Source organism: Pinus tabuliformis, chromosome Q (assembly GCF_031772625.1).
Source record: "Pinus tabuliformis cultivar Carrire ecotype Pingquan chromosome Q, CPIR1, whole genome shotgun sequence".
Taxonomy (NCBI): domain Eukaryota; kingdom Viridiplantae; phylum Streptophyta; class Pinopsida; order Pinales; family Pinaceae; genus Pinus; species Pinus tabuliformis.
The window spans coordinates 1027628955-1027643474 of record NC_142296.1 but is presented as its reverse complement, the minus strand read 5'-3'; the positions used below and the strand labels follow the sequence as shown (position 1 = coordinate 1027643474).

The 14520-nt window shown below is 38.9% G+C and overlaps 1 protein-coding gene across 2 annotated transcripts in view; it reads left to right on the top strand.

Moving 5' to 3' along the window:
- The window catches only part of LOC149222993 (squalene monooxygenase SE1-like), a 187587-nt gene extending 179719 nt beyond the window's left edge, over positions 1 to 7868 (top strand). For both annotated transcript variants that reach the window (XM_089385704.1, XM_089385705.1), the window contains one exon: positions 7370 to 7868. In XM_089385704.1, coding sequence (XP_089241830.1) covers positions 7370 to 7501 — 132 coding nt within the window. In that variant the 3' untranslated portion in view covers positions 7502 to 7868. The remainder of the gene's footprint in view (positions 1 to 7369) is intronic.
- The last annotated feature ends 6652 nt before the right edge of the window (positions 7869 to 14520 follow it).

The window sequence follows — 14520 nt, the reverse complement described above, 5'->3', positions numbered from 1 at the left end:
GAGTTTGGCCCTAGTTGCCAATTTTAACACTCCCTCTCAATTAGGGAGAACTCCATCCGCTGATCCATATGTCTGACTGTACTATCTCTGCCATCAGTGCCCTACATTGCTCTATTGAACCATGAAGAAGAATTGATCGAGAATATCTCATACCATTCTCTACTGACCCGAAGTTAGTTTCATCTGAAGAGAATGTGTCATATCACTCTCACTGGCCCAAAGTTAGTTTTATTGATCCCAGATCAATATCACAAGAGAGTGTCTCAAACCACTCATGCTGATCCCAAATCAGTTTCATTGATCCCAGATCAATGGAGGTCATCCTAGCAAAGGGAGTACAATAGATACATCAATGCGTCCATTGATAGTACTATTATGGTCCCTAACCCCATTTCCCTGCTCATTGATCAGATGAGAGGTACTTCCCATGAGTCTCAGATTGCATGGGTAGGATGCCTCAATAGGAGAACTAATCATCCTGTCCACAGGTGAACAAATCATCCTGCCCCACAGTCGCCACGGGAGAACTAATCATCCCGACCCATAGGAGAACTAATCATCCTGTTTCACAGTTGCCAGGAGAGAACTAATCATCTCGGCCCACAGGAGAACCAATCATATTGTTCCATAGTTGCCACAACAGAGCTAATCATCCCAGCCCACGGGAGAACTAATCATCCTGTTCCACAATTGCCACGGAGAACTAATCATCCCGATCCACAGGAGAACTAATCATCCTGTTCCATAGTTGCCACGGGAGAACTAATCATCCTATTCCACAGTCGCCACGGGAGAACTAATCATCTTGGTCCACAGGAGATCTAATCATCCTGTTCCATAGTTGCCATGGGAGAACTAATCATCCCGGCCCACAGGAGAACTAATCATCCTATTCCATAGTTGCCATGGGAGAACTAATCATCCCGGCCCACAGGAGAACTAATCATCCTGTTCCACAGTTGCCGCGGGAGAACTAATCATCCTAGCCCACAGGAGAACTAATCATCTTGTTCCATAGTTTCCATGGGAAAACTAATCATCCCGGCTCACAGGAGAACTAATCATCTTGTTCCATAGTCGCCACAAGGTATCACAAGGGAAGGTTGAACTTGTCATCTTGTACATAGCGCACCACCAGGGGAGGGTGAGTCGCCCTGTGGTCGTATGTTGCTCCAGTGAGTACCCCAAGCCCCCCAGAGCTCCCAGATGTCAATGCATGCAACATGCAGGACCCTTATAAGAAGGTCTCTCAACGACTCCAAGTCGTTCAGGAAAGTCACAGATTTAACCTTTCCCCGGGGTTTTGACAAAATGTCTGCGACTAAGTTGCAGGAAACGTGGCCCTAGGGGGCGTTTCTCCAGGGGAAACGAAACGAAACGCGTTTCCCCGTACCGTACGGCCTGGAAACGCGTTTCCGGCCGTACGGCCACGTTTCCGTTTCGGGAAACGTGGCCGTACGGCCGGAAACGCGTTTCCAGGCCGTACGGGCCACGTTTCCCCCAAAAAAACATTTGTTTTTTAATTTTTTTTTTCTAATGTAGATCTCTTACATTTGTTTGCCCTAGTGTTGATATGCAGTTCATGGTAATGTTAAATTCTTAAAGTAAAAGTGATATTCTCCTTTATTTTTCATTTTCATCCTTTTACTTAAATTTTTAACATTACCATGAAATGACTCAGGATGTTTGAGAGTGGTTTCGCCGTCATTCGATTTCATATGGAGAAAGTAGAATTTTAGATCTTAGTCAAAATCCAGCAGACTTATCTGTTTTTCAGGATTTCAGGATTGGGGGGATTTCAATGTTTCCATTGGATTTTATCATGTACTAGGGTATGGAACTTGTATTTAATCGAGAGAACAAAGCCCTCTATGTAGGGGAGACTCCCAATAATCAAGAGAATGTAGGGTACTAGGGTATGAAACTTGTATTTAATCAAGAGCACTAAGGTCATTCGACTATGTACGAGGAGACTCCCAATCAACCACGAGACAAAAAATTAGAAATTTCTCGTGTCTGATTTTGGATATTTCTATTTTCATTATGTGATTATTCATGAGTAAATGTGATGTAAATTTAGATACTTATAGTCTATGCATTGACAATTAACAATTTTATCATAATGTAATAAATTAGAATGTATCATATATGCTTTATGATTGCACATATTTCTTAAATTCCTAATATATATATATATATATATATATATATTCGCGTTTCCCCGTTTCCAAAATTTGGGGAGGTCGCGTTTCGTTTCGCTTCCCGTTTCGGAAACTCGTTTCCGTTTCCCCGTTTCGTGCAACTTAGGTCTGCGACCTGTACATTAGTCTCAATGCGATAGAGCCTCCTCGCTCATCAACTTACCATATCCCAGATAAGGCAGTATCTGATGTCTATCCGCTGGAGCAATCATCGAATATGGGATTCCTCAATAATCGAATCCTCTCTCTAGTTGTCACAGAGAATCATAGTGGTATTCATCATGTGTACAAACAACTCACTTAAGAGCTTTTGCAACCATGTAGCTTTACACGAGATCATACTCGTAGCTATGTATTCGGTCTCGGCGGTGCTTATAGTAACCAACTTCTGCTTCCTACTCATCCATGATATCGAAGCAGAATCCAAAGAGAACCAACACTGAGAAGTGCTCTAGTGATCCTCCACACTGCCTGCCTAGTCAGCATTTGAATAATCATGTAGTTTCATATTTCCGGCAGTGTATCTCAATCCACGAGATATTGTGCCTCGAAGATATCTCAGAGGATTCTTGGCACCAATCCAGTGAGGCTCAACCAAATATGAGCTCACCATGCTAACTGCAAAACATATATTCAGACGGAAGTTCACGAAGAACATCAACGCGAATGAGTTTATGAAACTCAGAGGCATTTCCCAAATCTGGTTTGACATCAATACCATATAACTTCTGAAAGTTAAGATCCTCGAGGTAGTCACAAGCTTGCAGTTTATCATTCCTCATCCGGAATCCAACTCCCTCTTACTTCTGCAAATGAGAGGGTCTGCACCTGTTAGAAATAGGTCGTCCTCATAAGGTGCTGGTATGAGTGGTCTATCATCCACAACCTTCAAACAATGGTTTAGATCGTCTTCACTCTTAGTGAATCTTAGTTTCATCTGATAGCTATCAATCCTCTCATACTACGCCTGAGGTGTTTTGCTTCAAGCCATAGAGGGCTTTCTTCCACCTGTATACATGATATTTTCGATCATGAATCTCAAACTCCTCGGGTTGTTCCAAACCTGTGGACCCGCTGCATGAGGGGAATGGTCCCCTTATAAGATTTTCCTTTAGTACATCTCAGACATGTATTTTCATGCTCTTTTTGAATTCAGGCATCCCTGTCACCATCTGACTCACAGACCTCCGGTGCTATGTGTCAATGGACATGATCCCAGTGGACTTCTTGCAACTTGATACAACCCTAAACTCAAAAACATATTTGAAAATTATATTTTCAAACATGTAACTTTCCATCGATGAGTGCCACCTCGTAACCTTTGACTTCTATTGCTGAAATGGACACCAGGTTCTTCTTGCGACCAGGTACATAAAAGAGATTCTGTAAATGAATCAAGTTACCCTCATTCAATTGAGAGGTAACATTCCCTACACCCTTTCCGGGATAGGTGGCATCGGCTCCAATTATAATCCCACGATTGTTTCCATCTCTACCAAATTAGAGAGTGCACCCTTCTATCCGATGAAGTGCCTTGAAGCACTACAATCAATAAGCCAGATTCCCAAAGAATTTGAAGGAGAGGGCCAATACAAGATAACGCTTCTTTATCTTATCAAAAACAACATTTTTTTCTTCATACCTGGGGTTCCTTGCTTTCTTTGAAGAGTCAGCGATTTCCTTGATGACCTGCATTACCTGTCATTCCTTTGATCATTGAAGATGTCCTTGGAATGATTGTTATCTTCATCAAGAGATGTATAATGGCCGAACTTATTGCAACCAAGGCATCTGCCTTTCCTTCCACCCTCAGATCCGGACTTCCCAATGAAGTGATTTTTAGGTAAGCCATCAGAAACTTCTATGGCGCTATTTTGATAATATTCTCTGCTTCGACTTCACCCTCAGTGAATTTGAAGAGGGATGAGGAATCCACTGATCCTTTTGTCCTTTCCCAATTGTCTTCAATGATTGCTCTTTCACTCTTGCTTGGGCATTGTCTTCACCTTAGCTCTGATACCATGTTAATTTTAGGTATGTTCTATGCTTAGAGCAATTTATTTCAATTTTCATAGTTAGCTCAATATCTTTTCCAAATTAGCAATCACATCAGCATTAAAATAAACTATAGATAGAACATAAACATAAATCCAAGAAGACAATCCAAGACAAGAGGAGACAAGATGTGGCGCTAGGCAGAGACAAACCCTAGTGTGGGGAAACCCTTGATCAATTCTTCTTATAGGTTCTTCAATAGTTCAGCAGAGAGAGAGAGAGAGATAGTACGTTTACAACGGAAGTCAACACTTTGACTTACCTAGATAAGACCATAGATCATCTCTAAGAAGATGATACATGAGATCAGTTGAAGACATGTTGCTTCAACTGATTCTCCAAGGTGATTCCTTCACCTATCATTGTGCTGCATTTCATCATCATGCTGCACCTCACCGTGCTGCACCATGCTGCACCCATCATCACTATGCTACATCTCATCATGCTTCATTAATCATGATTGTACCCATCACTGTACTGCATTATGTTCCATTGCTGCACGATGTTGCCATACTGACCTATGTATTGGCTGCATCTTGCTTGTTTGTTGTCCCTAGCATGCTTGTTGTCCTTTGCATGCTTGCTATTGTATGCTAACTGTCCCTTGTATGCTAGCTGTAACATTGTATGCTTGGTGTATTTGTTGCTAAGTACCATACAACTGTCCCAATGTTAGTTACTTGTCCCTTGCATACTGCTCTCCTTCAAAGATAGATGCTCAAGATGTTCCGGCAGTTTCGGCAATTCCGACTGTTCCGGTAGTTCTGGCTTTTCCTGGTAGTTCCAATAGTTCTGGCTTTTCTCGGCAGTTTCGGCAGTTCTAGCAATTCCGGCTATTCCTGACAGTTCTGGCTTCTACCCTCTGGATTAGGACAGCGTTATCCCTTAGGATCTCTCCTCCTACTAAAACCCAAAGACAAGTAGAGGGAAAGAGATCCCAAGTTTGTTGAAATGACCTGAAGGCCACCTCTATTTATACTAAAATGTTGAGCACAAGTGGGGTTTATTTGGTTGTTGGCCGACCTTGATGAATTGTCCCATAACACAAATAAATTCATATCTCCATGAATACTTATCAGAATCGGATTATCTTTAGATCAATCCTACACCTCTCGATGAGAGGGATCCAAGAAAAATCTCAGCTTCCATTAATAATATGACCCACATGGAGTTTGGCCCTAGTTGCCAATTTTAACACAAAGAAGTCCTCCAAGCACAAGTCAAGTCTTCACTCCTTTCTAGACCATATACCCTGACACTTCGTCCTCCTACTTCCGGCACTTCATTCATCTTTCAACTTGTTAGTAAACCTTGTTGCACTTGCTCTAGAGAAGAGACCTTTGATGAGACCCTTTTCCTATGATGGTTCCTTTCTTCTCTTCACCAACCAACTAACTTGGATAACTGTAATGGGAGGGCTGTTATGACAGCAGAGGCAGCCTCCTTTTCCCTCACATGTGTGACTGTAATGGGCCTTAGAACAGCCCTCTTACCTTCACTTTTCCTCCTTGATCCTTCGCTTGAGAGAGTGGTCTTGTAGGCTTGGATTGAACCCTAAACAATGAGATATGGTGAGCTGTTAGTGACTGCTGTCATAACCGCAGGCAGCCTTCCTTAACTTTGCATGTGTGGCTGTAGCTGCCCCAGAAATGATCTCCTTAACTTCGGTTCTATATACTTCTTCCTCGCTGCCCTTGAAGACCCTATAGACTTCCCTTTCACTTCCTTTTCTTCGCTTGTCTCTTCGCTAATTTCAGAGCTTGAATGAATGCGTTATAGAGGAGTGGACAGCCTCTATATATAGAGGTCTGTCCCTCCATTTAGGCCGACTTGTCAACTGTGTGTAGGCCGACTTGTCAACTGATTGTAGGCCAACTTGAGGACTGCTCTTATGCTTCGGATTTCTTCTTTCAGGGATGTCGTAGCTTGGAGGATGCTTGTGACTTTGCTGGGAGGTATTCTCTTGACCATAATACATATACATACAAGGTATAAGATGCCCTTAAGGTCTTCAATTTATTCTTTTGACTATTTGACTCATCTATAGCACTTTAAATAGTGCTAGACCTATTTCAATGAGCAAGAAACTCATTGACATATATTATAAAAATAATATTTCTTTTCTTGATTAAATACAATATCAAAAGTACATTTATGAAGACTGAACCTAGTTACATTTCCTTCAACAATCTGAACCTCATCTAACCCTTATCAATTTCGAATTCCATTTGGATTTGATAGTTGTTGAACCCGAACCATGGGTTCGAACCCTATGGCCTACGTTGCAGGTTGACTCTTCAGAGAATAAGTCACATCCTATGAAACCGGATTTGTCCAAAGCAGGCCATCTGTCCGAATCCCATGAATCCGACACGATTCGATGGGAATTTGAATCCAAAAATGGGACACGACGTGTCCTAACGGGACACCATTGAATCCCGGTGTGTCCCGTTAGGAGTCTAGGACACATTGTGTCCCGATTTTGGGATTCGAAGTCCAAAAAAGTGAGGGTTTATGAGGTTTATGAGGGTTTGTGAGGGTTTATGAAGTTTGGAAGGGTTTATGAGGTTTATGAGGGTTTATGAGGTTTGTGAGGGTTCATGCAGATATTTGAATTTTGTATGTACTATGCATGCTAATTGGTATAATGTTACTAACTTACTTTGTAAACAGTAAAACTAACATCTAGATGAAGATCTATGTTTGAAATCAATGAATTTGTATCATTAATGAGAATTTGCGTAAGAAATATCTAACTTTTAATATATATATTCTTAATAAAATAATATATAACAAACTCTACGTGACCTGTTCCGGGCGGTCAACGTGTCTGAATCTGACACTTAATCCCCGTATCCTACGAATCCCGAATCCGCGTGTCAGGTGACTTAGGTCACATCTAATAAGCATAATTTTCAGGTAAACAGTAGACATTTACTATAGATGCAGTTCCAGCAGATTTTTATAGAAGTGATATGATTATCTTCTACCATAGTAGCCTTCTACATGCATGCGTTCATAGTTTGATATGCTCTTTTATTGTTCTTGTCAGTCGTGATTGCTCATATATTGTGGACTTAATCTAATGTATTTGTCCCTGTGGACTATGGCAGGGTGCGTCCAATATGATGCTTCCAATTATTCAGGCAGAAGGAGTCAGACAGATGTTCTTTCCTAACACTGTCCCTGCATATTATAGACTGGCCACTGTGCATTGCATCAAGGGAGAGAGTCACAGTCAATGACTATCAGGAGACAATTTTCCTTGTCAGGCATTGATTTCTTTGGTCCTTTTGGAAGAAGTCACAGTCAAACTGTTTCTTCTTTTAACTGTTAGTTAGAATGCATACCATTTCTTAGCTTTCAATTCGAACTACTATGCATAGCATGCCATTCGGAAGAATTTGAATGTTATATGCGAAGGTAATTCATTTGCATGGCAAATAAATGTAAGCTCTCCAAACTTTATTGCGTTATACTGGCCTCTGTGCATTGTATCAAGGGAGGGAGTGGCAGTTAATGATTATCAGGAGATAAGTTGCCTTGTTAGGGATTGATTTCTTTTTGTGATCCTTTTGGAAGAAATGAAATTCCATCTCTTTCTTCTTTTAACTGCCTGTTAAAATGCATACATTTCTTAGCTTTCAATTTGAACGACTATGAATAGCATTCTATTTGGAACACTGAAAATTGGAAGAATTTGAATGTTATATCCAAAACTAATTCATTTGCTGTGAAAATTAATGTGTGCTCTCCAAAATTTATTGCTTTATAGCTGATAACGTTTTCTTGAAGTCACCAAAGAACTAGCTTTCAAAAGCTTCTGTACATATTTTCTTCTGGATATAGATTTCATTTTTCCATTGTGGGAACATACAACTATATTTTCTGGTATGACCAAGACTTTTGTCGGAGGAAGAAGGAAAAAGCATGAAATGACTATTTATCACGTCAGCAGAGTCGTGTTACGTGTACATGTATGTGTCCATCCATACTTTATGCATGAAAGCCATCTTATAGCATGTACCAACAGAGAGACTACTATAGAACAATGGTGAAAACTAAAGATAACCGAAGTTCTATCTGGAAAATTTAGGTTATAGTATAAACATAGGTCATGGAACTTGGAAGTGACAGAAAAATTCAGAAACATTCTTCACAGAAATTTTCAAGTTCATATTTTTCCATTATATTAATCAAAGGGAAAAGTTGCATGCAATGCTGCCTTTTTACTCTTGGTTGTCTCCTTTTGCTTTTCTCTTGTCAACTTCCTTTTGCATAGCTGTAAACAGCATGCTAGCTTCAAAATTTACCATAAGTCAAATTGTTATAGTTCTAGGCCTCACTACGGGGTCTAATTATCAGACTTCCGCAAGTTGGCATATAAAAGAGGGGCTTAAAGATGGCTCCATTTTTATGGATAATCATATATTTTGAAGATATGCTCCCTACTGTAGCACAGTTTTTGTTTTGAAGAAAAGATTATATTGAGGATATCATATGACCTGAAGATTGAGAAATTTGAGGTTCCGAAAAGATATATTCTCTGCTATGGCATATTATTTGTTTTTGAGTAGTAGATAATTTCGAGAATATCATATTGGCCTTAAGATCAGTAACTTTGACGTTATCATATGGTTTCAAAATCTTTATTTCTTAAGTGTTAATTTTACTTTCAACCTTTGGAAGATTATGTCTATTATTATTATCACCTAAAGGTTGCAAAAAACTATCATAACTTAGTTGTCAACTAGCAGTCAGGACAGTCATCACTGGCTGCTAACCATGGATGTGGGATGACTCATCACTATTATTGAAGGACACACCACCATCTGAAACAACCCGTTGGTGGTTTATAAGGTGGCAGAGCTTTACTTCTGCCAGATGTCTCTAGATCTTGGGTCGTCAACTTGTGTCCTCGACATTTGAGGAAAATGAGATTGTAGCCAATCAAAAAAAGTTTTAGGTCTTAATCTAAGACCAAAACCCAATACTTATTTTATCATTTTCCTTATTTATTTATTTATATTTGATTTTTTTGTTAGACAATGAAATGATTTTCTACAATGGATCAACGGATCTAAGTTGAACCAAAACCAAAAAAGGGAACAATAGCTTAATTGGCAAAACCTTGTTGAGCAAAAATATATATTTTGAATGGATGTTTAATCAACAATTATTTTTTTATAACATCCCAATAAATATCTAATACGTTGGCATTGCTTTATGAAAACAATAAAACAATTTAATAAAATAAATTGTAAACATTTCTCATTTAATAAGACTTGAGAAAACAATATTAAAGTGGAATGTAATCATATAATTTTACTTTGACATTGTTTTATGAAACATCAGCTTTATGAGTGAAAATTGTAAAAATAATTTTAGAGTAGAATGTAATCAATACAATCTTTCCCTTGGTTTCAAATTATCAACATTATTGAAGTCTATCAAACTTGTATGGAACTTACTGTTATGCTATTTGCACAAATCCACATATCGATAAACCATTGTTATGATATTTGCTTTATGAAGTTTGTGAATTCCCTTGGTTTCAAATTATCAACATTATTGAAGTCTATCAAACTTGTATGGAACTTACTGTTATGCTATTTGCACAAATCCACATATCGATAAACCATTGTTATGATATTTGCTTTATGAAGTTTGTGAATTGGAAAATATTGAATGATATTTGTGAATCAATATTTGCTTTACGAAGTTTGTGAATTGGAAAATATTGAATGATGTTTGTGAATCAACTTTTATGTTAGTATAGGTGTAAACTAAACTTTGAGGGTCAAATGTGGAAATCATTATTGGGACTATGTGTCTTTGATATAGGGATTTGGAAATTGAATAAGTTTCACTTTAATTCCTTGATTCGTGGGATGCATGGGGTGTTACGGGTAAGCCCTAGACCTATTTATTGGTGATGTTTTAGCTTCATTCTACACACGCATGTGTGTGCACGCACACACCCCTGTGTATAGTCTAAGTCACATGACATTGGGACATGAGACATGTAGGACACATGAATATGAATATATGGCATGGGATAAGTTGACTCAAAAAATAAGACACGATGAAGAATGAATGTGTATATATATATATATATATATATATATATATAGTTAAAAATACAAAAATGAAATATTATATATATTACATATTATAGTGAGAGATGAAATATAGATATAAAAGTCCCTTTTTTTTAGAAATTAAGACATTTATTAAATAATGATATTGATGATACTAGTTATTACATTAATGAGATCAAATAAACAAAGAAATGAAAAGATTCAACACTTGTAAAATAAAAATTTATAAGTTAGAACCGTAAATTGAAAACACTCTTTCTCATTGAGTCACTTGAATGACATCAAAATAAAGACATATTACATAAATAGTGAACCATTGATATTATAAGTGGGAATACCAATGGAAAACACAAAATATGATAGATACTAGAACCATAGATGGAGGAATATCATAGCTTGTTAGTCATCTACCATGTCGAAATCATCAAACTAACCATCATTGCCACTACTCTATTTTCCATCTTCCTCTTCTATATCCAATCTAAGATTTGCATGTATTGATATAAAGGATGAACCCTCAAGAAGATCATTATCAAAAGGAACCAACTCTAGCACTAGTTTATTAAACTTCAAGTTGGTTAATGCCATCTCAACATTATAGTCCAAACCTGTTAATTTTAGTTAACAATGGTATGTTCTATGCTTAGCACAATTACTTCAATGTCCTTTTAACAACCCAATGACAATTTCCAATTTAGTTTTCCAATACCAATCACATTAACCATAAATCATGTTGTAGTTGCTGTAGACATAACATGAGTAATAAAATGCAGAAGACAAGCCAAGATGAGAACATCAGATTTGGCAAATGCTAGGGAAAAACCGCAAGATGGGGAAAACCCTTTGATCAATTATTCGTATTGTTATATCAAATGTTCAACAGAGTGAGAGTACAATCAAGTCAATATTGACTTACCAAATCACAATCAAAATAGGTCTGTCAAATCTGCAACCCTCACTAGAAAGTTAACGTTGGTCACAACAACAAATTATCTTTTATGCATCTCGGTCAAACCCAGTCAAACTCGACCTTCTTTGTTGGTCAAATTCAACCCAAAAAAATCATGAAAACAACGGTCAAACTCTTTGGTCAACCCTGCAATTAGTTAGCAATCAAAGTCAACAGGGTGCCTCGATTCCCATGCCAACAAATGTGGCCTACCAAAAACGAAAATCTGACCCCAAAATTGCAGTGAAATGTGGTCAAAACACCCCTAGTCAATGTTGGTCAAACCTGCAAAATACTTTGAAATTTTAGTCTTGTAATTTGCCCTTCTGCTGCCACACATGTGAGGAAAAGAGATGCCCAATAGATTGTACGAACAAATCCGATGAAGAGAGAGAAGAATGTGTGAGATGAGATGTTTCCAAATGAGGTTGGAGTTCTCTCTTAGTTATACAAATCGTTGAGGGTGAAGTGTCATGTCTCTTGGGTTTCATGAGCCTATCTGATGATGTCGCTGACCCTGACAGTTTGCACATGTGAGGGCATAAATTCAAAAACACATTTTTTTTTATCCAAATTTAATGATATTTAGGTCGATTTTGGTCCTCCCGGAAAGAGGAATTTAATGCAATAATCATCTCCATCATATGAGTTGTCCAAATTTTAATTTGGCTCTAGTTGCCAATTTAACACTCCCTTTCAACTAGGGGGAATTCCACCTGTCAATCCATCATGCCATCATGTGCCATCTCTGCATCTCATCTCAACTCTGCTAAAAAATGATGTAATAATGAGGAAGAATTGATCGAGAGTGAGTCACAAGACCTTGCCACTCTCCACTGATAAAAGTCAATCCAGGGGTAGAACCCCAATCAGATTTGATCCTGAATGATCAAATTGTTGAACACGACATATGGACCATGGTAGTACACGATGCATCGATCTGTAGTGCTATGGTCCCTATCCACTTTTCCCAACTCATTGGCCAGATGAGAGGTACTTCCCATGAGTCCCGAACTACATGGATAGGATGTATGTTGGGGCATCTGCAGGAGAAGGTGAACCACTCATCTTGCTCATATGCCATAGGAGAAGGTGAACCACTCATCTTACTCATATGCAATAGGAGAAGGTGAACCATTGATCCTATGCATATATCATCAATCGTAGGGGAAGGTGAACCACTTACCCTACACACATGTCAACCATCATGGGGTATCACAAGGGAAGGTGAACCACTCACCTCGTACACAATGCACCTATAAGGGAAGGTGAATCACTCACCTTATGGTTGCCCATAGCTCCAAGAAGTACTCTAAGCCCCAGGAGTTCCAGAGCTTAGTGTCCAACTCAAATGGGGCCCTCATGAGAGGGTCTGTCCACAACTCCAAGTCTCTCTTGGAAGGCTAAGAATTTGACCTTCCCCAATGGCTTCGTAAGGATGTCAAAAATCTGCTCATCAGTCCTGATGTGTTGGAGCCTTATTGCTCCCCATTATACCATATCCCAGATAAAGAGGTACTTGATGTCAATATACTTGGAGTGGTCATGGAACACAGGATTCTCTGAAAGGCGGATCTCACTCTAGTTGTCGCAACAGATCATGGTGGTATCCAACACGTGCTCAAATAGCTCACTGAAGAGTTTCCTCAACCAAACAAATTCATAACAGGCCATACTAGCAGCAATATATTCGGCCTCGACAGTGCTTGAAGCAACCAATTTCTGCATTCTTCTCATCCATGAAATTGAAGCAGACCCTAATGAGAAGCAACATCCTGACTTGCTCCTTTTATATACCACATTTCCAGCCCTATCAACATAAGAATATCCATGCCTCAAATTCCCGACACTGTATCTCAGCCCATAGTTGATTATGCCACAGAGATATCTCAAGAGATTCTTAGCAGCAATCCAATGTATGTGATGAGGCTCAACCATAAATTGACTCAAAGAATTTACATCAAAGTACAAGTTTGGTCGGGAGTTTACTAAGAACATTAGGGCCACCACAAGTTGTCAATACTCTGAAGGGTTTGCCAATTCGGGCCCAACAGGACTTCCACATAGCTTCTTGAAGTTGAGTTCCATCGGGGTAGACAAAAACTTGCAATCTACCATCCCACATCTCTCTAGCAGCTTCACAATGTATTTTCCTTAAGAAAGGAAAATCTCACTAGGCTTTTTCAAGACCTCCAGGTCTAAGAATTAGTGCATCATTCCTAGGTCCTTCATCTCAAACTCGGAAGTCCAAGGTTTGCACCAGTCAGAAAGAGATCATCATTATAAATGACCAAAATGAGAGACATGTCCTTTTTAACCTTGAAGTATAGGTTAGGATTAGCATAGCTCCTTGTAAATCTCAGCTTCACAAGATAACTATTAATCCTTTCATACCAAGCCCTAGGGCTTGCTTAAACCCATAGAGAGATTTCTTCAACCTGCATACATGTGTCCTTCGATCTTGTACTTCGAACCCATGAAGTTGCTCCAAGTAGACTTCCTCATTAAGTGAGCCATGCAAGAAAGCAATCTTGATGTCCATTTGATGTAAGCTCCATCCTTGGTTGGAAAAGAGAGAAATAATAGACCGAATAGTGGTATATCGGATAACCGATGCAAATATTTCGTCATAGTCCACTCCTTTTTTCTAAGAGAAGCCACAGGCAATGATTCTAGCCTTATATTTTTCTGCACTCCCATAAACTCCATGGTTAATTTGGTAAAGGCATTTTAAGGAGATCACAAACTTGTCCTTGGATATAGGCACCATGTCCCAGACATCATTCTTCATGATAAATTCATATTCCTCATACATCACATCCTTCCATATTTGGTGTTTTAAAACTTCTTCAAATGTGCATGGTTATGCTCAAATGATAGTACTCATGGCAACCAAATACCCTTGATGCCTATTTGGTTTCTTACTTTCATGAAATGTCCCCCTTGGAGAAGTATGTCTTTCAATATCTTCGAGAGTATCTTTGATCCATAATGGATGTTTTCTTGAGATAGAGGGATCACCAGGAGGTGGATCAATAGGATCCATTGAACCATCAACATTGGGCATAAGGTAATCCATTACAGGTTCATCTTGTTTCTTGACAACATCATCATCGCCCTTCCTTGGAACAGGGAGATCTCTAGATTTCCCAAGGTCAGTGTCTTCATCAAAGGTGACATCACGACTAAGTTCCACATCTCTTTGACCAAACAC